At 38.7% G+C, this 26,384-nt stretch overlaps 2 protein-coding genes across 3 annotated transcripts in view; both read right to left on the bottom strand.

The window, feature by feature from the left end:
- Positions 1-4,069, bottom strand: part of FBLN5 (fibulin 5) — a 53,295-nt gene extending 49,226 nt beyond the window's left edge. Inside the window, exons 1-2 of one of the 2 annotated variants that reach the window (XM_017813806.1) lie at positions 3,626-4,069; positions 1,435-1,489 (exon numbers count right to left, since the gene is read on the bottom strand). In XM_017813806.1, coding sequence (XP_017669295.1) covers positions 1,435-1,489; positions 3,626-3,642 — 72 coding nt within the window. In that variant the 5' untranslated portion in view covers positions 3,643-4,069. Of the gene's footprint in view, positions 1-1,434; positions 1,490-3,625 lie in introns of those variants that run through there. The other variant, XM_017813807.1, reaches the window with a different exon arrangement.
- Positions 4,070-17,810: 13,741 nt separating this feature from the next.
- The window catches only part of TRIP11 (thyroid hormone receptor interactor 11), a 31,248-nt gene continuing 22,674 nt past the window's right edge, over positions 17,811-26,384 (bottom strand). The window contains exons 16-20 of the mRNA XM_017813797.1: positions 24,049-24,130; positions 23,437-23,551; positions 22,779-22,901; positions 21,359-21,506; positions 17,811-19,800 (exon numbers count right to left, since the gene is read on the bottom strand). Coding sequence (XP_017669286.1) covers positions 19,592-19,800; positions 21,359-21,506; positions 22,779-22,901; positions 23,437-23,551; positions 24,049-24,130 — 677 coding nt within the window. The 3' untranslated portion in view covers positions 17,811-19,591. The remainder of the gene's footprint in view (positions 19,801-21,358; positions 21,507-22,778; positions 22,902-23,436; positions 23,552-24,048; positions 24,131-26,384) is intronic.

The raw sequence follows: 26,384 nt of genomic DNA, 5'->3' as shown, positions 1-26,384 counted from the left end.
AGATGGGAGACAAGGGGTTAGAGCTCTGAGTCAGTGGAAGTGAATCATTAGGGACAGGACATGACGTGTTTGGACTGCACCTACCACTTGCATATATGAATACACAAAGCCACTGCTATAAGTGTCAAACAAGTATGGAGGAATTCTGCCTTCATTTATTTTGGCATTCCAAGATGTTTGGGTATCATGTTGTGGAAAGCCAAGATACTCTCATGGGAGAACGTATAATCATCCATTTTAAAGAATGTACCTACTCTTTTGTTCTCCTTTTTGCGCTGTGGCACATACACTACATCTAGGTTAGCTGGAAAAGTTGAGACAGTTTTTAACAAAATTATTTTCTTTTGGAAAATAAATGATGATTCAGAAGCACCAAAACTACTGTAGAACTGGTTTCAACAGATTTGTAGAACTTTATTCTAGAAGAGATTCCAATACTGTTGAAATCACCAGTTTCAATATCTTCAGAAACAATGCATTGCTGTCATTTCAGTTTCAAGTTGCTTTTTGCTTGGACTTCAAAAATCAATTTACATTACAAGATGTTTTTATAAAAATTGCAATGAAAACAATATTTTTTAAATTATAAAAACAAACCCTTAAAGACATCTCAAAAATTCCCCAGGGGTATGAAAAGCATTTCCCATACAGATTCAATGTTCACAAAAATATCAATAAGCATGCCATGTGCAGGAAATTTTCAATGTAATAGAACAAAAACAACTACATTTCAGAGACTTTTGGCAAAGGTATTTAGAAACACAGCTCTGGACACTGAGTATATCTGGATTATCAACTAGAAATCCAAACTTAATGTGCCTTTGGGAACTGTTTTTCCTAATTTAAAGTCCACACGGAGCCCAAGCCCACAAAGAACTAATGCTTCTGCTATTTCAAGAACTGGACTGCTTTACTTCCATCCACCCTCAAAAGTCCTGCCTCTTGAACAGAAATGGTTTAAGGCATAAAGGAAAACAAAAAATAGGATACAGTCATTCGGGACCACAGCCTAAAATTAAACAGTATTAAGATTAGATCCCACTATACACAGAAATTCCTATTTATATGAATGAATTTTCCAAGTGTGGATATTTCCCACAACAGAACTGAGTGGTCCCTGCTCTCGTGGGATAGCTTTTCTTATTTCCTGTTGCTGTTCAGTCTAGAGGCAGAATCAGGTTTTCAGTGAGGTCCAGGTTTCTACAGGGATATTTTGCTGAGCTGGCAGGGATGAGTCAATAAGCTCAATCCATGTTCAACTCCAGAATCCCGCTGGCTCCAAGTTCTCCCCTCTAAACCCTTAGACCACACAACTTCCTTTTCATGTAAACCCCAGACCACAGAGCTTCCTATCCACCTGCTAGCCAGTGAAGTTTCATGCCATATAGTGCTTCAGTACAAAACAGTACATACATCTCTGCGTGCACCTCTCACCTGTGCTTTTCCAGGGCTTGAAAGGCAGACAGCCAGTGTGAAAGCAGTCAGTATCCTGTAATGTGCATAGAAAATAAGCTGAAAACCTTCTGATATCCAGGCTTATTACATAGAATTAAATACACATGGACAAATTCATTTCTAGTGATACTTCAGTGTATTCCACAGCCCGCTAACATGAATTTGGCCTCTGGAGAAGGAGTAATACAACCATGGGCCAGATTCAGATCTCAGAGTTACTAATTTTACTATAGTTTTATGCAACTGGGATTGGAATCTGACTATATATGTCTATGGACTAATCTAATTTTTATGACACCCCATGCAGCAGCTGTTAAATGGATGAAGTGTGCAATATTGAATAAAGCATTTTTGCCCCTCTCTGACACCTTTCTTTTGGGAATATGGAAGTTCTTCCTGCACATTGTGCACATTTTACAGATGGGTAAGCCAGAGCACAGGCCCTGCCTAAGCTCCCAGCGCGGTGCGTTGGCAGGGCTGCAGACATGTCATGCAGGAGGTCCTGAATCCAAGCCAGTTGCTGTAACCGCTAAACCGCATTTCATCCCAGGAGGCTGCATCTGAGATTAACCCATTTTCGTGGGGCCAGATCCTGTCCCTTTACTCCATCTTGAGAATACATTGCTCTGGAAGTAGACACACTGTGCCAGGTCACCAGCTACTAGAAGCTGTTCTCTTCAATGGACCCTTCCCCAGCTATATCATCTGCGCATCCAGTGGGACCTACTGGGTCTCTCCACCACAACTAAAAGAAGAGGATCCCTTGCCAACAGAGCTCTACAGTTATTTTTGGAGCTCCTTACCTGGAGTTCCTTACCTGGAGCATAAAAATTCTGGTCAAGTAACCTTCCACCTCCAAGTATTTATTAACAGATAGAAAAACATGCAGTGACAGTCAGAAGTTATTTTTTTCTAAGTACTATGGATTTCAGTGTTTTCCTGCTGCCTTATATAAAACTTCTCAATAATATTAGACCCACACCTTGCTTATCTTGGATTGTAGTTCTGAATGGCAATTGTATACAATATATTCCCACAAAACCAGTACAGGAAGCAGGGGATATTTTAGGTGGCTTTAGTTCTACTACCTAAGTAAGCTGCCAACTTTCTCTCTTAGAGCTGTCTCTGATTTCCAATGCAAACTGAGCTGTTGAGCAAGACCTACAAATGCATCAGAAACCACACACAAACAATGACTGACACATTAGAACAAATTTGTTTTAAATGAGAAGACAGGGACAAGCTCTGAAAAGTAAACATAAACCCTGAAATGGTTTTTCATAGTGCTGTGAAGACAAATTGTGCTTGTTGGCAGCTTTGAGTGACAAGGAAAGGCAAATTCTGCAGAGTTTCCCTTAGAGTCCGATGCAAAGCATTCAAACTACAATGTCATCCATTCAGGCTTGCACTTAATTTATTGATTCCTCAAATTTTTTGAAGAGATCTTACAGTGTGCAGTGCTATAAGGAATGTATACTCACTTTGCATATAGCAAGAACAGCACTGGGTGGGAGTACAACAGGTTGCAGCTGAAGGCTGACACACCTAGCAACTGAGCTGTGCTGCACGTTGCTGCAGGACAGTGCACACTAAAAAAATCCCCTTTAAAACTCAGCAGACAAAACTCAAATGTTTTCAGATAGTCTTTAGTTTCTGTTATTACAAGGTGACACATAGTTTCCTCTTGGTGTGGGGGGATGACCTTACTGCCTCTTGTTCTGTCTGCAATCATCATCTCAATTTGCTTGTTACTTTAGATCTCAAATCCCCTCAAGAATTATTAGCAGACATGCACCAGGACCTCTCAACACTATATGCAGCTGGTCACAGTAGCTTGCCCAGCAGGCAAAATATTTTAAACTATTTTAAACTTCTGCAATAGTAACTAATTAGCTTCAATCAATCACTGTAGCCAGTGGGATCGTTTGCTGTCGCAGTTCAGCTCTCCCGCAGATGCGCAGAGTGTAAGCACAGATTAAGAAGGAACTCATCAGAGACAGCACAGCTTTAGTAACAGGCAGATTGTCTTTCCCCACCTCTGACCACTGAGATCCCTTCTCCTTGCAAATGGCTTTAGCAAGTGGATTGGCATACCGAATCCCTGCCACAGCTATTTTCCACAAGTAGGTTTCCCGTCAGTAAGCAAAGAAGTTTCATGCATACCACTTACCTTCTTAATCCTTGCATGTCCAAAACCGTTGGGGAAAGGTGGAAAAAAACCAGAGTCTGTGCTGATGAACAACTAGAAAGTTTTTCCAAACATTACCCTCTGCTAGCACTTCAGTTCCTCTGTCATTTATAGTCCAAAGAATGAAATGGCAAGTAATGGAGAGGATCGGGAGCCGTCTGTACCTCCTCAGACACTGGAGAGAATACAGAGAAAGCACCTGGTTTTGCTTAGTTCTCTTCTGTAATTCAGCATTAAACCAATTGGAGGAGGAATGTTAAAAATGAACACTTCATTTTCTAAGTATGTTAAACAATGCAAATGGGGGCCTCAGCCTGGGACAGCTGGTTTAGATTACAAAGCTCACCAACTGGCTAGACTCCTCACAACAACCTCGAGGAGCCTGCCAGGATAAAACACTAACAGCTTGAAGGAAAGCCTCTCCCACTGCAAACTTCACAGTTAAATGTGCCTCAGAGCAGAGAGCACCGTTATTGGACAGAAACCCTTATCAAGGGACTGGAGAAGGGAAGGGATTGTTTTCCTTGCTCTGAGAACAAAAAAAAAAAGTCAGGCTTTTTGGAGGCCCTCTAGCCGGTGTCCTGGACAATGAATATGCAACACTCACTGCTCTGTGCCAATGGCATACTGATGAAAGGTCTGACCCTCTGGGAGGTGAATAACTCGAATTCATGATGATCGAGGCTACAGGAACTATATTGCTTGGGGATTATTTGAAAACAGGAATAAACAAATTAAATGTTCAAAGGAAAACAAATGTCTTGTCTGCAAACACTGGCCCTTTTTAAACTGACCCCATGCTTAAGGGAACAGTTTATGGTATGAAATATTTCTCAGGAAAAGCATAACTTGCAGATCTCCAGTTATGATTGAAGAGGAAGGAAATAAAGTACTTTTTCAGGTGTTTTGCAACTTTGCCACAGGCAGAGCTTTAGTAGGTCAAGCAGAACATTTATGGGATGTGAGAGGTAAGAAATCAGATGCTGCAAAGATTATGCTAGATCCAAAGATGAACACTGAAATTAAATACAGACATGGAAATTAAACAACTACTTTGGCTTTCTGTTGAGTCTGCCATTTGAGAAAACCCTTTATTTCTAAGAAACCTGAAACTATTATCATACATCTCTCTGTAACAGATTAAGAAACAGAGAAGTATAGTTGATCTAACAGATATTAATAAAACTAGCCTCCAGGCATGGACATCCAGCTTGAGATATAAAAACTGAGCTGTTTCAGGGTTGCTGAGGTCCCACAAATTGTATTAGAGCCAATGAGAAGTCTAAGAGCTCTGTACCATGTTAAATGGCTGTAATTGTACAAATTACTTTTCAAAAATGACAGCACCAGAGGCTCAGTGCCATTTCTGACCATTTCTTTCTCAGTGACTTGTTTGCATCACTTGCATTGCATTAAAAGTTAAAACTCTCACCTAGAATTATTCAGTGTTAATTCATTGGCAGATAAACAAGAATGAATTTACTTATTATAAATAAACTTCCCAAAAGCAAAAACTCACACAAGGGACTTCTGAAGAAGCTGCTGGGCACGTCGTGAGAGGAATTTTGTCATGAGTCAGAAAGCAGGCAAGAGATGATAGCAAGAAAAGACAGGGTAGATTTTCATTGCGCCAAAATGTTGACAGTGAGTGTTCTCATTGCCCCACAAGACCAGTGTTTCTCAATACACTCAGTAATCTGGAGAGCTAACAGGTCTGAGAGTAGCAGTGCTTACTCTATTCTAAGTGTGTGAAGATGTACTGAAACCATGAGAAACAGCTTTACAGCAAAGCAGATGCTCTGAGCATCCAGCCATGTGGATGAAAAGCTTCATATCATGATGCTTCATTTGCTAATCCACTGAATTTTTCTACCATCACATGGTAAAATCACTGCACACATGCCAGAATCACTGCATGAGTGCAGCACCAGTCTGCTCACAAATTGTTGCCTCAGAGTTCTGATTCATCAGCCAACTGGCAGAGGTAATCCAGCCCTGGAGACGGGGGGTGAATCCAGATCTGACCACCTAAGGGGCTCCCTTAAGAAGAAATACTGTACAAATGTTTTGATTTTTCCTGTCTCCATCTGACAGCTGGAGTGGATAAAAACCAGAGTATAAAAAGTGTACCAAACCACAACGTGGGCTGGTTTACAGCATGGTGACTGTTTTTTTTCCAAAATAAAAGGACTTTTAGTTATGGCTAAGTGGAGTTTCTGCAGTACCTTTCTGTAACTACCATCAGACACAGAACAATGAGATGCAGCCATAGCCTTCTGACAACTCCCTTTGCTATTGAGTTGCATAAAGGACGAATTTGTGGCACATAAACCTCCTTTGTTTATCCTATAAAAATGGATAATTCAATGTGCTGACACCTTCACTATTTATGCTTAAGATGGTAGCTAAATTTCAGGTGTAGTGGTACTCTCACTTTAATGTTCTCAACTATCCTTCGTTATAAAATCCATTATTTTATTTAGATTAGCTTGACATTTTCTTTGTCTTCACAAAGAGGTGCAGAACTGTCCCCAGTATAAAATGGGGTTCTGTTAAATAACTACGTTCTTAAAAGTTTGCTTTGTGCATAGTTAAGACTGAAGCTATATCTCCAATTATTTTTAAGACTTGAGTTTTGAAAATTGTGTCATATATAATCATAAGGGGCACATAAACTGTGTTGTATAGCTTTAACACCACCCTCCTTGGATGAGATGACTCATGAATAGAGCCATGCTCCTGCAGATAATACACAGCACCAGATGAACAGGAACCCTCAGCACTGGAGAACATAATCTGATGGATTCTGAATGCTAAGACAAAAGCTGTAAATAGGTCAGAGAACTTAAGAAGAGTTAATTACACTCAGCACTCCTCAACAGAAAATCTGCCTCACAAAAACAAGTCATCACTTTCCAACTTTTATGACACTTTATCTCCTTTTCAAATTCTGATATTGTTCTTACATTTCTCCAGAACTACACCTATCGAACACCCTTCTTGGATGTTCTTGTATTTTTCAAAGTCCACCCTCTCTGAACAATCTCAAGAACACTGTCAAACCATGGCAAGAGTCAAATATGCAAATCTGTGTGGTGGTAGGTCTGTGAGCCCAAAGTCATCCTAAGTGCCAAGTCACAGACATCTTTTACCCAGCCACACAGACCTAAATTCATTAAAGGAATTTGCCAATAACTGACACTTTAAGACCCTGCATGTCCAAGATTTAGATGCTAAAAACATTAACTTTGCTCCTACCAAATCTTATGGAATCAAATGCTTTTAGCAGCGAAAATGGTAAAACACTCAGAGCACAACTTCTGGGCACTTGCAGGAAAAATTGCATTTTGATAGCATCTAAGGTCCAGGGGATTCACAAGTTGGGCTTCTGCCTGGCTGAGAGGTTGATCTAAGTGTTCTTGGAGACTGCCAAATAAGCAAGCTTTTTATATCATCACATATTGATACAACACATGACAGGCAGAGGTTTGAAATCCACACATCTCACCCTACTGCCACATGAATTGCACCAAGCCTATGGGAAACTTGGCCTCAAACCCTAATTCTGCCTGAGAAAGAGAAGGGCTCATTTCTTCCACCTCCCAGGGAAGAACCTCAGTTGCAAAATCTTGGTGTTTGGGGAGGGTTCCCTATAATTTTTCAAAGACAGACTAGCTTAGATTATCAGCTGAGGTCTGTATCATTCAGTGTATGCATTGTAATTGCTATCTCATAACAGAATGATTCGATAACCTGTTCCAGATGGCTCAGGCCAGAAGCTCAAAAGCACAGTCCCACACATGTTTTCCTTTCCTAGCCAAACATAACACAAGCAAGAATTAACAGTGAAAATTAACATAGTATGTAATTGTAAAAACTTCACTAGTGCTAATTAAAATGTACTGGGAATGTGCAGTCCCTGAGACGCTGTGGTGTGTTGATCTGCAACTCACAATATTGTTTTTAGGAAGGAGAAAGTGTAACAGTTCCTGTTGTGCTGCCGTTTCTTGGGGCTCAGTTACCACCTGTGTGAGATACCCATGGAAAAAAGAGCCAATATGGCATCCCTTCCTTCCCTCCTGCTCAGACACCTGTGTATCTGAGGTGTATGTTCCTTTGGGATGATGATACCACTGATAGCACTGCTCCCAAAGAGCAGCGAGCTGAGCATCATTGCAATGTTGTAGCAGATGAAATCACATAGTGCCCAACTACAACACTTTAAGTCTTTGTTCTACTTTATCTAACTCTACATCTTTGTCCTGATTTCAGTTGGTGTTAAACCCCAACAATCTTACACCTGTTGCTCTCTTTACAGGTCTGTGGTCACTATGATAATGGTTAACAGCACAATTTCCTTTAGGATAAAAGTTATCAGTGGAAAATCCAGGCACCACTGGATCCATTATGAAATGTAACAATGCTAGGACTAGGATCCGACTTTATTGATTTGAAAACATATTAATCGTTTCATTAGATGAGGAATAGTAGGATCTAGCAGGTGCATACCAAAACCCAAACAGTTAAACCTATGCCCACTGAACTGCATCTGCTGTAGGACAAAACTATTTCAGGTATACTACCTTTAGTGAGATCAGGTTTGATGTTCGTGATCACTGGTTTAGCTGTAGTGCTTTCTAGGACAGTCTAGGAAGATGCTTGAGGCAAAAAAAAAAGAGTAATATACTTGAAAGAATGCTTTAGTATTGTCTAGTGTTTTTTTAACCCAATAAAAGTAAGATAAGCAAGTAAACTAAAAGCTTTTTATAACTTTCTCAGGAAAAATACAGAGTCTTTCTCAGCATTTTTGGTGCATGCAACAACTTTCAGCAGGTCCCTTCCTATTAATAGTAATTTGCAACAGCCTCTAACGTTCTTCTTGAGCTTTCAATCCTTAAATGACCAATATTTATGCTTTTAAAACTATTTTCCTGTAAAGAGTATATGGAACATCATCCTCTACCTAAAGACAAAAAACGTACTTGAGAACTTATATCTTCCCCTTGGTTCCTCTGTCTGAGAACATAGTGTCCTGGCCACTGTTCATACTTTTACTCGCTTTACTGTTGAATCTCATCCTAGAGCATAGCTCTGGTTATTGCAGTTCACATTTTGCCTGAAACTAGACAGATATCTTAGTTTGGTTTTGTTTGTTTTATAAGATTGACATGTACATAAACAGGGCTGTGGCCTTTTCTCCTCTGCATTTTTGTCAAATGGTCTAGACAATGTGGTTGAAAACAATAATCTTTAATCTTGTGACAAAATGTTTACCAGCCCCTTTTAATAGCAAACATAAATTCCTTATGGCCAGTTTCAGCTAATAATGACCTTCCATAAATAAAGACGTAAAACTCCTAGTACTCCTGGACCAAGACTAAAGTCTGTTTCACTGTTGGACCAAGCCAACATTTAGTCTTTGCGAGTGCCGGGGATACATAAACCACTGGTCTTCAATTATGATCAGACAGTTCGAAGTATGTACTAAAACCTCCCTTAGGAATATTCAGGACTGATTTATTTTATGCTTAAATGCCTTGAGACTTCCGTGTCTTTTGCAGTTTCCCAAGCCCTTTACCAACCCAAGCACATCACTGTGCACACTGGGCACATCTGGCACGGCAGCATCAGGTGGTACCTCGGAGCAGTTGCCTGGAGACAGTGGTTCACCTTTCCTGGTTAACCTGGCAGTGTACCCTGTCTGCTGGGGCATGAATGCCAGTAAAACACCAGCTTCACCTGTGCTCCTGCATCTCCCAGCTACTTTAATTCCATCACACAGAATTTATATTTTGGATAGTTTTTGTATTTGGGTTAGTTTTGGTTTGGTTGTTTGTTTGGGTTTTTTTTCCAGATTCAGTTGAGCATCCTTTCTCCATTTTAGTCTCCTTTGGCCATTCACTCTGTTTTTATCTAGAGCAAAACATCACCCTCTGTAGCATCAAGCATATTCTGTGTTTTTCATTAAAACACTTCAGGTTCTGAACAAACCCAAACAAGCTGTGTAAATGCCATCTCTCAACAGGGATGTCTGAATGTTCACAAGTATGTGTACTATTTTCGTAAGGGCATCTGCCAGAACCCTGCTGATGAATCCAGAGTAGAAAAAATTTGACATCAGCCCTCTCTTCCAGAGCTTCTCTCTTTTCAAGTGGTGGAAACCATTCCCTTTCTAAACATGTTTCACTCCTATAGTGCACACGTAAGCAAACACTTGTGGTCTCTTTTTCCAATAAGACACTTGGCGAAGATGTTTGCATTTTTTAGTCTCTTCTTTATCTTAAGATTTCCAGGGTTATATGTTAGACAAATATAGGAGTATCAAAAAGTTTCCCTATGAGGAAAGGGATACTTCTGACTGTTTTGTACTTACTCAACTGCTTTCCTAACTCCAGGAGACATTTATAAACTTTTCTTCAATTTAAAGACTACTACACTTAATTTACTTATTCCCACAGCAGGTGTTACACCAGTTCACAAACTACCTGTTTACTATTGTAAGCTAACCATGCTGTTTGGAAATAAATTGGCTATGAAACTGGGTGCTAAACATGACGTGTGTAGTCTGTTTTCAGACTCATTATTCGCTCTGCAGCAACAAGCGCTGCTGTAAGGCAGTGATTTAGAGTGCTAAAGGTAGCAATTCCAACGAGAGGGATGTACTCGTGTTTGCTGGTTCTGCTGTGTGTGCACTGCAGCGCTTAAAAAGTCTTGCAAAAGGATGCAGTTTACAACACAGAGTGTTTTTTTTTTTTTTTTTCTTTAAATCTGCTGGCCTGTGCTCTGAGTTGCACTGGTTGCCACAGCAGGAGTACCAGGAGTTCCCCCTGTAGAGCCTGGCTGTTCCCAGGGCTCCCTCTGTTCGGCTGCCATGGGGTACCAGAACCTGAAGCAGCCATGTGAAAAGTCAGTGGAACTGAACCCTTCTTCTAACAGAGGCACTTGTACTGTTAACAGAGCCCAAGGCCAGAGCCTGATAAATCAATCAGTCCCCATTTTGCTCACTGTTTCAGAGCAAAATTCAAGAAGCTGAAGTTGTGCCAGATAAAGAAAACAGAAAGGAACAAAAACTCTGACAGGTTAAATGTGAAAAACAGAAATTCAGGCCAAGAAAGTTTGAGAAACAAATCATAAGAAGCATAAAAGCTAATAATAAATTCTTTTTCAGACAAACCAAGAGCAGGAAAACTGCCAAGCAGTCTGCAAAGCCAACAGATGAACAAGGTATAAAAATAGTGCTTAAAAAAGATAAAATCACTGTAGAAGGTTAAGTGATTGTTCTTTATCTGCATTTGCTAGAGAAACTCCGAGAGATTTTCATGGTGGAATTAAAAAAAAAAGAAAAAGAATGAAGAAAAAACAACAAAAAACCCTAGTTGGGAGGAGATGCCTAAATTGAAGTGCCAGCAGGAGAGGCTGCAGAACAAATCAAGAAAACGAAGAATAACAATTTGTCAGAACTAACTTGACATTTAGAAATTGTTGTTAACTGAATTAAATATGACAGTATGTAACAGCTGAATTATTTATCTGAAGTGCAATATCTCGCAAAATTGCCTCAGTGCTAGAAGAACAGAAGGTACCAAATACAGTACCGTATTTTATAGTTTTCCATATAATGGTTAATAAAATACAGAATGCTAAATCCAATATATTAGGAAATCAGTAGCCCTGCACAGGAGACTTAGTGTTGATCTTTTAGGCATAGATTTTCTATGAGACTATCCTTAAGAACTACGTATCTCAGAAAACTAGCTCTGCTTCATGGTACACAGATTTAGTTTTACATTTACTCACTCCATGCAACTGAAAGTGGCTCCAGTCAACTCCTAACTGGCACATGTAAATAGCAAACATGATTTTTTTTCAGCAAAACTTGGGAATTTGTGTACAATAGTTGCCGTTTCTTTCTAAGTTTATAATTTCAGCTACAGCCTTTGTAGCCACCCTTGGTAACCCCAGAAAGGGACCATGGAATGGGCACTGAAGCTGAGTTAGGTGTGGCTAAGACTCCAAGGGGTCTTCGCACTGGAACATGGAGGGAACCATTAGGAGTTCTACTGAGATACCTTTAGAAGACTAAGGAGGGGGAAAGAAAGAAGGAATTACCCAAGAAGGTAAGTCAAACTCCTTTTTTCTCAGCATTAAGCCCATTGCCTCTCCTGTGCACTCCATTTTTGGCAGCAGACAGATGCATCAGTACCCTGGGTAACTGGGGGACTTGGTGCTAAGCACAAAGACCGCGTCACTGAGATAGAGTACGTAACCTTCTTCCTGTGAGTCACAGGCTCAATTATGCCTCAGTTTGGCCTCTCACCAGTTTCCTTCATAGCTCCACAACTGGAGGGTTGGCCCTTCCGGTTTTGATCAATTGCAATGATTTCTGATGTTTCCCTATTCCACTTTAGTTTCAAATGAAAATCTTTTCTTTCACGAACTAGACTGCCTAGTCACATTTGGCCAGGGCAGTGCAGACTTCAGCTTGCCCGCAAAGCATCTGACTATTAAAGTACCAGTACCATCACATCCAGAACGCAGCAGGTTCACTGAATCCCCAGCCCTGCCTACTTGGCAGGTTCTGGGAAGCACACCACAGTCACTGTTCTGTCCAGAGTCCAGGAGGGGCAGAGGTACCACCTGCAAGACCTTTGCCTGCAGTGGCACTCCGCAGGTCCTTCCTCCTGAGCACTCTGCAGACAATGTGCTATTCAGTCTACATTTGGGTCCAGACAGATCTGGCAAGCCTAGTTATGACTCATTCATTTTCTTTAGAATCCCGTACTCCTCAAATTTTTGTAGTTTCATAATAAGCCTCCTCTAAGTTAGCTGAAAACTGTTAAACACATCTGTTCCTGCTCCTATTGTCAAAAATAAGGCAGTCTTCTGTTTGCCTTCATTTTTATTGGCACCCACTACTTGAGCACAGAGCAATGTGCAGTCTAAATATTTTCCAATTCTACTTCCAGAAAAAGTTTCAGTTTTGATGACTATTTTTCAGTGCTCCAGTCTACCATTCAAGCCACTTTCTTTACTATATTTTTCCTCCTGCTACAATTTAGTGTTGGAGCCATGGCACAGCCTGTAAACCAAAACCTATAGATGAACCAGAAATCAACTTGGTGATTTGCTTGTAATTCTGAAAACACCCTTTTACTACAAACAAAAGCATTGCTCAAGTATTTTAATACTTTATAGCAATAGAGAAAACTGCTGCAGAAGATGGGAAAACACTTTAAGATAAAGATTAATTGTGCAACCAACATTTCACGTGGTTGGCTTCCCCCATGACAAGCTGAAATCTGAATCCCTTTTTTCCCTTCCTCCGCAGTTTCCTGGACACCTGCAACCAACACTGCTTGGGATCACTCTCATGGTCTTTACTTATTCTGAGAAAGTGACCTCATCACTCTCTACAACTCCCTGAAAGGAGGTTGTAGGCAAGTGGGTGTTGGCCTCTTCTCCCAGGCAGCTAGGAACAGGACAACAGGAAATGGCCTCAGTCTGTGCCAGAGGAGGTTTAGGTTGGACATCAGGAGGAATTTCTTCACATAACGGGTTGTTAAACATTGGAATGGACTGCCCAGGGAGGTGGTAGAGCCACCATCCCTGGAGCTGTTCAAGAAATGACTGGATGTAGCACTTAGTGCCATGGTCAAGTTGGACTTGATGATCTCAGAGGTCTTTTCCAACCTAATTGACTCTGCGAAGTAACGTTTGCACTATACTTGCTCCCACTTAGGAGCTAATTCTTATCCAACTCCTCTGATTTGTTCAAAACTGCTACTACCTCTTACTATTGCTCTATTTACATCCAGTTGGCACTTTGTTGCTTAGGTTAAATATATTTTTACTGATAACACTACACTTAATGTTTAGGAACCTCATGGATTCAAGGTATATAAGTTGTGTAAATCAGGGTACCTTTATGTAGTTCTATAAATCCAGCTGCCTCTGATGAAGTTAAAATGGGCTTCTGACTCTCTAGGCAGCCTCTAAAGGTCAAATTTTTTAAAACTTAGCATGTCCTTAGTTCCCTGCTCCCTCATTTACAACAATTTGGATTTGAAGAATTATAACTCTTCACTTTCTGTTCTCAGAGGGTTGTGTTTAACAGCATTTCCCATTGCAGGGAGTCAGGAGCTACCACTGGTCTGCTTTTACTAGCTCAAAATCAACTATCTGACTTTGCCCGCCTGATAGAGCAGCCTTCATAGAAAGCTGCCACAGGACAAAATATGCACCACTTGGAGTGTGTTACATGCTTCCTTTTTCTAATCCCTTGGACCATTCCATCAACAAACATTAGATATTAAGTAGCTGTACTACAGTGCTGGGTACTAGTTACTATTCCATAAATTATATGAAATTAATAGTTCCTAGATATCTCAAATCTGTAACCTGGTCATGCTGCAGTTCAATCCACCTTGTATGACCACCTGGAAATTCACTGGGGGGCAATGCAGGCAGCATCTAATGTTGAAAATGAAAACCTTAGGTTAACCACACAGTACTGCCAGGATTACCTTTACCTTCATGATACCGGCTGGTATTTGAACAGTATCCAGGCAGCTCTCTGAGAAGTTTGGCTTCCTCTGCACTAAGGGAGACAGAATAGCATTCTAGGCTGTCGGTCAGACTCACTCACTTTGTTAACAAACACAAAAAATAGGTATAAGTAGTTTGTTTCCTTGATACCATTGATCTGTCAGCTGCAATGCCACATGTGACAGGGCTTCTGAATTCTGTCAGTCATTGCCAAAAATCTCTAATATAGTTCACCATAACTCATATATTTTTCCAGTTTTCCCACAGATTGTTATTTTTTAAATGGTTCCCTCATTAAAACAAATGGTTAATTTCAAGTATTAAAAACTTGAAATTGAGCTATGGTGAAATATGATTTCTGGTGCGTTCCCTGTCAAACACTGCATACAATTTCTTTCAGTCATTCTTTAATACAATTCCCACCTGGTACACATGCGAAACTCTCTGCTGCTGACAATATCAGCAGCCATATGAAGCACCAAGACTAAACTGCAGCACTGCCTCCTCAGTAATAAGAATGGTCTTCTCAGAGCCTGAGGCATAGTCAGGGTTGTTAACAAGTGAATATTGAGTATGTAGATGTATTTCTCTGGGATAAGCAGAAGACCACAGCCTGTCTCACGCACTTCAGCAGGGGTAAACGTACTGACAAAAGCAAAGCTGAGGAGCTTTTGATGCAAGACACACAGTATTTTATTTATTTACTTTTATTACTGCTGTTATAGGAAGACAATCCTGACCTTGCACACACTAAATAATTTTAGGAATTTTTTATTTTGTCAGGATTCTCACAAATGGCAAAGTACATTTAGAAAGACATTTTCTAGACTTGGTGGCAAAGAACATCCCCTTTTTTGGGACAAAAAACCCTTCAAATTTTCTGCTGTCAGATGCACGTTTTAGTTAGAGTTCAGTAAAGGAGTGTGAATGCTGGCAAATACATTTCATCTTCTCCCTCACTTGCAGGAAGTGAGCACCATCTCTGTTTCAGCAGATTAGGTTGAAGTTTAACTCACACAATAACCATACAGTCTCTAAAATACACACATGATTGATCTACTCAAATACATGCCCTGTATGAACATTATAGCCGGGTTTCACTCCTGTGTGCTGTCCCACTTGACAGTTTGAGTCGTTTTCATGTCTTAGTGAAACATGTCCATTCCTCTGTATTCACTGATTCTGCATGTACTTGCCAATGAACCACAAAACCACCCAAGACAATTTGGGAATATATTCCACATATGTTCCTTCAGAGCAGAGACTGAAAGCCCCAAGATCAGCTGGGTCTTGCCAAAGCAAAACTGGATGTCACAGTGATAGGACAAGGGGTAATGGCTCTAAACTAAAACAGGGTAGGGTTAGGTTAGATATTAGAAAGAAATTCTTGACTGTGAGGGTAGTGAGACATCGGAACAGACTGCCCAGAGAAGCTGTGGCTGCCCCATCCCTGGAAGTATTCAAGGCTGGGTTGGATAGGACTTTGAGCACCCTGGTCTGGTAGGAGGTTTCCCTGCCCATGGCAGGGGGGTTGGAACAAGATGACCTTTAAGGTCTCTTCCAACTTAAACCATTCTGATTCCATGAAAATACACTGAACTAGAAGCTGAACACAGAAGACTGAAGACTTCTGTGTACACACAAGCTTCCTTCCTGGATATATTCCAGCTGCCTGGGCATTAGAACCACAATCCAAGATTGTACAGGTTTTAGGATCATAGGAAAAAAAATAAAAAAAACCCCTTCATTTCTACATAATTCTTACCACCTAAGGAGTCTTTCTGCTGTGCCTTTTGCAATCGGATATGTCTATCTTGTATTGGCCTCATAAGCCACCAGTGTGCCTGTAACAAACATGGATAGAGCCCTTCCCAAATCTTTGTTCGCAAAGCCCAGCCATGATGATGATGACATAATTCTAAGGGCAAGATGTTCATAGTCCTAATTTGATAGCAGATTGATGGCTTGAGGAAGACTAGCTCTGTGCAGTATGATCCAAAGTCTGTCAGTCACTTCAGAAAATGGCCAGTAGAAATCAAAATGCAAGGATGTGAAGGATTCTTTCTCCATGACCTTAGATAAGGATAAGCTCAAGTCACAGCTTCTATTTTTGAAGCTGCAGCTGCAGCCTTGTGTTTTGAGTTGAGAAAATTATTCTTGAACTTTCATATGATAATGTGGCAATAAAACCATCAAAACCATAAGTAAGAAGATATTAATTAACTGAAAAGCTTTCATGATGTATGTGATACTGTGAAATACTTACAAGGCAAGTATCTTCCATTCTGTCTCTTCCACTTAGCCATCAGTCACTCCTATGCATAGTACAAGTCACCTGCCTTACTATTAACTCTTTATGGAAAATGGCTCAAGAATAAAAATAAGAAACAATAATAAAATGCAGGCTGGAGAGTGACATTAGGTAAAAAAGCGTTATTTGTCCACTGGTCACTATAATATATCACATTATATCACTGTGACTAACTGGTTTAATGCAGCAGAGTTTAATTAAAAACAAAATGAAAAACCATAAACCGCCAAACCACACACTGTGCATTCTTCTACATTAACAATTAGACCAACCAGTTACTTCCTTCTCTTTGCACAGGATGCAGGATAAGCAAAGAACAGCAGAAAATAAGGAAGTCTAAAGAGAAGAACAGAAAATCCTAACCCTCATTTTCCTCCCTTATATAAAGTTTGCAAAATGAATCCCTGCACTAGAATTCTCTTACCTTACCACTAAAGATAACTGACAGCTTGTTAGACCAAAACTAGGAGGACCAGACACTTTTTTTCCCCTTGCGAAAGCAACAGGAAAGAGAACAACAAAAATCTTCAATTACTGCACCTTTCTCATAAATTCCAGATAATGTTTTCCTTGTGCTGCTATGTGAAAGGCCCACACAATTAACAGGACAGACTATATGAGTCACATATGTACATGTGGGAAACCGGTAAAGCAAATATATACGGAACAGTTATCAAGCACAAAGTAAGCACAAAAGAAAAATCAGAGGAAAAAATATATCCACTAATCTTTCAATAAAAACAAAGCTTGAAGGTTTATAATGGTCTGTGAAACATTCTAAGAAAGAAGTATTGCCTAGAACACAGAGCCCAGGTCATTTCTAACAAAGCAACAAACTCCACCAATGTAACTGCAGAATAAGCCTTAGAACAGAAACCTCTCAGCCCTGGGGATTTCCTCCACAGTTCAACAGACCTCACCTCCTAGGACTTAAGGACTGAACCCTCTTGTGCATCTCCTGTAGAGGATTTTCTTCTCCCTGAAGAAGCTTATGAGGAATTCTGAAGTTCTTCTGTACTTTGCTTGGCATTAGATTTCCCTCTCAGAACTCACAGCTTATTGTATAAATGGAAGGGATTTACAGCATGCAGAAACAAACGGTATTACTATGTTTTCTTTATTGGCATTTATAAAGCTTCCTGAAAGAGAAATGTGTACACATTAGGCTCTCTGCAGTTATAAGAAAAAAAAACTGAGCAAAAAAAGAACTGCTTAGATAGTATATTCAGAGAATAGTGAGCAGCATGACTCCACTTCTAATTTATAACATGTAAGTCACATAATTTTTAAAAACTAAACATTTCCTTCTGCTTTGGCTCACCAAAAGGCAATTTTGTTGTGAAGCAGCTATGTATTATTAAACAGACATGACTACAAGAACAAGAGAGATTGCACAGAAGCCATCTGATTTCACTTTTAAAATTGCTACAGGAAAAAAGGTACCTAAGCCAGCCCAGTTCAAACGAAGATGTACATTTCAAGGACCCAATTGAAATGCTCTCAGCCAAGGTAATTTTAAATTCTCATTACATTTATTACATAATGCAGAATTTACTTTGGTAAATGTGTGGCTGCTACCATTTTGGAAATCAAACTGCCAAACTGTCCATAATGGAGTAAAAAATTTAAAAATCAAAATCCAATATGGTCAATCCACTTAAAAATCTGCACAAGTCTTCCATGAAACATTACTCTACCAGAGAAAAGGACTCAAACAGCTCTTAAATACAATAATTAAAAAAAAACTTTGCCAGGTTTCAAGGCAACAAAAGGAATTCACTATTTGACCTCTATATAAATAAATCCAAAGATTTCTTGCATTTTGTTGATTCTGTACAAGTTTCAGTAATTAGTTTTATTTAAATATAACTTTTACAACAATTTACCCCAAGATCTTAATGAAAATGAAGAAGGTTGACAGTTCTAATATAGAACTTCCACAACAGTTATCTTAACACTGACTAACAAGGAATGGCATATAAAAGATTTAGAAATTACACATTTTAAACTGAAGATGTTTTATCTCAGATTCACTAGGAAGGTGACTTTTATCTGTTAGTATGTAACTTCACTCTTCACCTACCAAACAAAGTGTACAAGTTATCACAGCAAAATTTACAGAATAATTGCCTTTGGCCTTGGTCTTACAAAGACCTATTTACACATTTGAGATAAGCAAGCATCTTCTTCCCTTTTAATTCTATACATGTGTTCAAGCTTTAAGCCTATACTGGGATCTACAAAGTCTTGTGACATAAAAAGTCTCTCATATATACACTTTGGACCATTGGAGTACAGTGACTTTACATATGTGAACTATCTTTTGCTAAATCACCCACTCCTCATCGCATGCGTATCTCACAAAGCCCTCACTTCCACAGTTAACTCCTTGGTGCTGATGGGTTTGACTGCTGAAAACAGCTATTAGTCTGGGGGGATATATCAAATCATTGTGCAAAGACGCTGATGTGCCTCGAATTGCCCCCAAATGCAATCAGACCTGTAAATACGAGATATGTGTCCTAATGTACATTAAGTAAATACCATAAATCACGTGTGGGAAGACTGCAGCTGCTCAGTGATCAACCCCCACATGCTCACCATCTTATTCTTTGAAGTTTGTGCCATTAATTGAGCACCTCAGATCAATTTTTGCTGGAGGAGGTGTTTTACACATTTTTTTGTTTTCAATTCTGGTTCTTGAACGCCCACTGCCAATGGCGGATTGTTTCAATGGTAAAACAGATCTCAACAGCAAAGGGTTAATGCTGTCTATGCATAACTGAAACAACTCGATACAACAAAGGTCTAAAAATCCTTCTCTCTTGTGACAATCTAGCAACAAGACAGATTTTTCTCAGTTAAGTATTTAACCCATGCCCAAAATGAATGCCTACTATACAGAAGGCAGTTATTCATACCACCATTAGAATTTCCAAGCACTGACAAATTTGCAATTAAAAGAAAAGCAAGGTACAATTGCAATCAAGTACATGACTTTTTACAGAAGGCCTCATTGTGATAAATTATATACAGCATAGTGTTCTCGTTTTCCTTAAAGTGCTACTATCATCATACTGATACAAGATCATCTATTGTTTTAGAAGGTCCTTTAATACAGCACCAGCACTGGCATCAGGGGACACTGGCAGTGGTGTAAAAGTAGGCAATGCATCAGAAATAGGTTTCATAAGCAGATGCCCAGAACTACTAGCTGGTGTTATGAGAGGCACGGCTGCAGATCGAGGTGCTAAAAATGGATTTGCATCTGGTCTTCTGCCCACTGCCGAGACTGCAGAATCTGGAATGTAAAAAACAACAAAAAACCTAAAATAACAATGAAAGTTCTTTGTTAGAATCTACCCAATTTTACAGCATTTGTTCACAGAAAGTTCTAAAACTGCCTATCACTTGACAGTCCTTGAAAATCTCCTTGCTGTGGACTGTAGACACTCTCAAAGACTTTCAATCTCCTCGTCTTCTCTCACAGAACCATAGAATTGTTTAGGTTGGACAAGACCCTTAAGATCAAGTCCAGCTGTTAACCCAGCACTGCTGAGTCCACCACTGAAATTCCAAAACAGCTCAGGCTACCAAAAAAAAAATAAAAAAAAATCTACATATCTCTGCCAGGCAACATGAACACCCTTTGCAGTTCATTTCTCACACGCAATGTCAGACATGAAGTATCTGTCACACTGGCTCCAACACTATGTAAAGGCACAGGGTCTCTGCACATGCACTACAATACAGTGCACAGGTAGGTTTCCCACCACATGGTGTACTGGCACAGCTTACTCAGGGTCAGCCCCAAGAAAACCCCTATCCACAAACATCATAGACAGTGAGTCACAATTTAGTGGTTCTACACAAGGAAATTTTTGTTTTGCCACGTAAAACAGATAGTTCACCTATTATATTACTGCTATGCTACAATAAAAAAAGAATAAAAAAAATCAAACTTAATTTAGGTTTATTTGAATAAATAACTACAGCTTTCAAAGATAAACTGGTATTTTGGAGTAGACATTTACACTTTGTAACATCCAACTACTTTAGGTGACTTGAAAGAGGATTTTTTAGCATCTCTATCTGTATATATATATATATATATATATATAGGGTTTTGGTGTTTGTTGTTTTTTTTTTTTTATTCGAGTTTACAGTCGAAAGTTTCAAACAAAACAAGCTTCTGCAAGTCAGCAGGCCTATATTAAGGTGAAGTCTTAAATGCATGTAAAACAATTAACTACAAAGTGGACTAGTTAAACTGAAGATGGGGATCTTAAACTACTTACACAGAAGTGCATTAGCATGCATAATATAACCTTAAGTGTTCTCTGCCTTAGGAAACTCAAAGTCAACACTCTTGCACAGCTTACAGAGTTTTCATACCAGGCCATACACTTAACTGATTTTATTTCGGTCCTCTCTGAACAACCAGGTTCTACATAAAAGAGACACTACAAGGTTGTATTACTTGCATTCTTCACTCACTTCAACACAAAGCTGATCAAACAGGGATGCTGGAAATCAGGAGTGGGTTCACTGACACACCATACGAAGTTGTCTGCACAGCATCTGTTTGGCTCTGACAGGTGCTGTTAAAGCCTTTTTATATCAAAGACAATTTGGTCCCTCTAATTTTCTGTATTGAGATTTTAGCAAGCGGGTTATAGAAGCAGTGGGAAGGAGAGATGGGAAAAGAATTGAAAAAAAAAAAAAGAGAAAGTAGGAAATGGTTGTGGGAGAATAAATGAAATCCATATTTCACAAGGGAGGAAGCACAGAATCATTAAAATCCCCTTGAAAATTCTACCTTTAGTTATTTAAATTCCGTGAAAAGATTCCAATGTTACCTTGCATTTGACTCTTGGATGGAGTACTGTTAGTTTTACCAGTTCCTGCTGCTCCTAAAGGTTTCATATCATGAACAGAGAGCTTGGGTGGGGGAAGGCCTGGGCGAGATTCAGTTTCAAGGAACTTCACGAACAATTCTGAAAAAGACTGCAAGAAGCTACTGGTTACTATATTTCACTGATGCTCTGGTGAAAAGCACTAAGTCAAAAATACATACATTCATAAACTAAAAAGGTGTCAACAACCTCCAAATGATTTTGTACTGGTACTTAGTACTAAGCAATCCTTAGTGAGTGACAATGAAATTTATTTTCAAAATACACAGTTTGTTGATGTCTAAGTGGCATTTATGTAAAACTGATAAACTCTAAAAGTAACATATATATTTCCACCATGGTTCCATTATTGATTTAAGTCAATTGTTTCAAGAAATCCACACTGCTACTGACATCACAGTATTTCCATTTTCTTTGCTCAACCAGTCACTTATTCAGAAACACATTAAGTCCAAACATTTCTCTTAAAGCCCACTGCATGCTTTATTTCACAGAGACTCTTGAATAAAGGAAGCATGGAATGATTAAGGTGTCAGTAGCATCACAAGATAAAATTTTGCTTAGTAAAGCCTGTACTATATGTACAAAAGCACTAATTTTCCTCTTTTATATCTATAGTTAATCAGACCACAGTCCTCTGGCAGCTTACATGCCTGCATTATTTTAGAGGGAAAAAACCAATCCCTACACTTCAAGATGATTTATGGGAATCAATTCTCAACATTCCTAGCTCGATTGAGCAAAAAACCAAAATTAATCCAAAAACCCTAATCCCACAGTGCTCAATCTTTGAGTGCATTATTTATTGGTCTGCAAAATGGAAAGTTTCATTAAATGCTCCCATGGATTATGCTATGAGATCTGTTGCTTTACTGTATTTGAAAACTTAAAATATCAACTTTATATGCTGTAAGTAAGAGGCACTAGCTGCAGCAGCTGAAAAAGCTTTTCAAATTAAATTTAAAGGACATATGGGAACACAGTCATCAAAATACAATGTCATGGTCTTCTATACTGTTGAGTATTGCAGAATTCCAGACTCAACACGTATTTAGCTTCCAGCACTGTTGAGTTTCCAAGATAAAGTCCATACTGTAAGAAGTCAGTGATCCTAGGAACCAGTGGAAGAGTAATTGTTTTCTCCATTAGCCCAAGACTTAGTATTGTAAAGATTTCCAATGTCTACATATTTACTTGGTTCAGGAAAAAACCTTTTGCCAAAGCAGTTGCACAAAACAAACAAATAATGCAAGATACAGTAGCATCAGTAAATTAAGCTCAATACACTCATGGACCAAACATCAGCATTAATATGCAACTGCCTCATTTTTCCAGTCAAAAAGAATGCACAATTAATTCTTACACTATTAAAAATGTTCTGCTGAGTTGGCCTCAAAGGTGTACTGGGAACACTCTTTGACCCAGCTCCTCCACCAAGCCAGCCAGTCACCCATCTTGTAACTCCTCTTTGCTCTTCAGATAATAACTAGAAAAGTATTTTTAAAAAAAAAAAAGTTAGGAAACAAAAAAAAAAAACCAGTAGGTAAGAAGTGCAGCTTGTTATATTTATTCAATAACACTATGTGAGAATCCTACAGATACATAAAAACTAAAATTACTGTAAAAACTATATTCTCTGCCTCCCAAAGACTAGCAGTATAAAAACCCTGATCTTTATTTAAAATTATAAGCCCCACATTCTTCACAATAACTACTGGTACATATATAACTGGCTTAATTTTCTGTAACTGATATATTACAGCTATTGTACATACCAGCACAAAGTTAAACCTCTTCCTTTCTGCATTAGCATTCCTCATCAAAATGAGATCTACTCAAAAGATTCCATTAATATCAGCATGTCCCACGTAAAAAGCATGAGATAAGAAAACAAAAAAAATACTTTCCCCCCCAAGAAGTGCAGGGATAGTCATATTTAGTTTAGCAGCAAGTAATTCTATTTTCAGGTAAGGATACTGCAAAGAAATAAGGAAGCTTTGCAGTTTTCTGCAAAGCACTACCTGATCGAGTTCTTCCTTTTTTATTCCCAAGATACTTCCCATTAACCTTAACACTTCAAGACGTTTATTTTTTGGAGTATGAAAGTGTCCAATAAAGAGATTTCTCATCAGGAGCCTGCAGAACAAAGGAAGCCTGTTATACAATCTCCTGTCATGTAACAGCTGATACCATAATATTGATGCATTTATTCTCCATTCTCTTGCTTAATTTGCAATAATCCAAATAAACAAATCAAATACAAAGAACTAAAAAGGTACCTCACCCACTTCCTCCTCCCACAAGTTATCACATTTCTTATACAGTACGTGTGAACTTGGACAGTATTCAGCAATACTGTAGGCAGTGAGGCGAGACCAAACGGTACATGAACAAGCTTTGATGTACTACTGTACCAGGGAAAATGCTTATTCTAAGATCTTGATTCAGGAGAGCAAATGACTATTTACAATCACCAAGCAATTAAAAAATGTCAAAATAATGACAGTATAATTTTAAGATCACATACAGAAGTCCAGTTCTGCACTACTCTTGCAACTGTATTAGTAACATGTCTGTACACTGAGAGGAATAAAACCCAAAAACTTATAGCGAATCTTTCATTAAAGACTTACTTGTCCACTTTTCCTTCTGTGCTGTTCATAAGGTTCATTAGTTTATTTTGTACATCTTCTAGCATTTCTTTTCTGATCTCACCTGTTATGTCACAGCAAATAAACAAAAATTCAAACTTTGAAACACTGTTGCGAAATTTACCAATAACACTACACTTTTGTAATAAAATTGTTATGGTGTATTTATGCTAATATTGTTATGGTGCTTTTAAATAAAAAACAAACCCATAAAACCTATTTGATTTTTTTTAAATAAAAACTGTCAACTTAGTAAGTCATTATTATTTGAAACCATAAGCTAAAATTTTGGGAATGATAATGCTAAAGTACAGCAACACACAGAAACTAAATCCACTGTGGAAGATCTGATGAACTGCTCTGTTCTCCGTAAAAAATATGCATCTGGAAAGAAACTCTTGGGCAACTGGCTAGCAGAGCAACATCAGCAACTTGTGGGTCTCTTCTGTTAGGACCTTTCCCACTCCTGTTACTGATGCAAGCTCTGAAAACAGCACGCTGGGACACACTAATGCACCCTAGAACCAGCGTTGTGCTGAATTCACCATTCAGTATACTGGCAAGCAAGGCAGATGTCTGCAAGATTACCCATACTTTTGGGAACAAAGACACTTAGTTAAAAATGGGAGAGATGAAATGCCAAGTTACCATCAACCAAAGACAAAACTGAGAGGAAAATGAAAACACTTTAGTCAGGCATCACGGCCTGCAAACACAGTGAATAGGCCAGTATTAAACGTTAATGAATGTGAACTTGTCTAGGAGTGTGCTCGGAGTCACTGCACACATTTTTGGTCTCCTTTTCAATGCTGAATCTAAGTTCTGATGCTGTTCTGTAACAGCTGCAATGAAATCTGTTCATTTAGCTATCACAACACTGATCATGACCTTCCTGGCCTAGACAAACACTCTATTTTTCCTCATCAGAAACATGAAACAGGAACTATTAGCAGAGTAAGAGAGGAGTTTAGATTCTGCATTTATCAGTGCTATAATTTTTCACCTTTCTGAAACTCCTAACCTCTATTCAGGACCTGTCTACTGTCTACACACTTGAGCCTCATGCATCAGAGTCCTTAATAAGGGAGATACAAATGTAATAACCCATTTCTTTAAAAGGAGCCATGGCATGATATCGTTATATTCACTGTTGCCCAACAATTTCACAGCACCAACTTCTCTACAATTCTAAAACTCCACTAACATAAATTACTTGTTAACTCAAATACACTCAATTACCCCAATCATACTGTGTCAGTAACTCAGGCTTCTTCTGGACTTCCCACAAAGCTCATAAAAGTAAAGCTCATAATAAAGAAAAAAATTCTCCTAAAAGTTTTATTTGCCATAAATATTTTACAGCATTCCGACTGTAAGGAAACAAGACAAAAATTTTCTCTTTATAAAAATGCAGATATATTAGAAACTGGGTAGAAGTATCTGTTGTTCAAGTTTGCACAGCTTGTACAAAACCCAGAGTAATTTGCTTAGAAAAACTTATCTCCCTTAAATCCTCAAATGAAGGATTAAAGAACACTGGCAGTTAACAAGTTCTCAGACAAGAAAGCAAATAATTACATACAAGGTACAAAGAATTCTTAGAAGATAAACTCCAAATGGCTTCACCTCAAGACAGCAAAAATGTAATTTCTCACCAAACTAGGGTTCAGCAACATACTACCTCTGAAGACACTTTTTTCCTAATAAAAGTACAAATAAGCCTCATTCACACACAAAAGCTTGACAAATATAATATGGACTGTCCATGTGAAGACCAACTCTATCCTACATTTGTATAAGCTGACATGATCAACTTTTTTTCCAATAAGACTGAATGCTTATATCCAAATCCAAATGGGAAAACTGCTGATCAATTTAATTTTCCTATTATTTTAATACTTCTTGGGCTCATATTAATTAAAATTACTTAATTAAAAACAACAACAAAAGATACTTTTATCTATCTTGTAGTTAATTTCTAAAAAGCCCCCACATCTTTGTAAGAAGAGTGACTTTTATGAATTTTTACACCCTTCAAATCATCTGGGATGCAGGAAAACATTCCACTCCAGCTTCCACAACTTTCAATCATTAGTAAATGCATGCCACAACTATGTTGACAAAACACGGTTCTCAATTAACACCAATAATTCCATGAGAACCCACACTGAGATTTTGTATTTACACACATCAAAGAGCCAGGCTGTGAAATGGATACAACCTAATATGCCCTGTTCAAATACTCCATGTCTTCACACAAACATTTGACTTCACAAATATGAATTTTGTACAGTATAGAATAGAATGAACTAACCAGT

The sequence above is a fragment of the Lepidothrix coronata genome, unplaced genomic scaffold (genome assembly GCF_001604755.1).
Source record: "Lepidothrix coronata isolate B3197 unplaced genomic scaffold, Lepidothrix_coronata-1.0 Scaffold43, whole genome shotgun sequence".
Taxonomy (NCBI): domain Eukaryota; kingdom Metazoa; phylum Chordata; class Aves; order Passeriformes; family Pipridae; genus Lepidothrix; species Lepidothrix coronata.
Note: the sequence above shows the minus strand (reverse complement) of the source record. Positions and strands in the feature narration are given on the sequence as shown.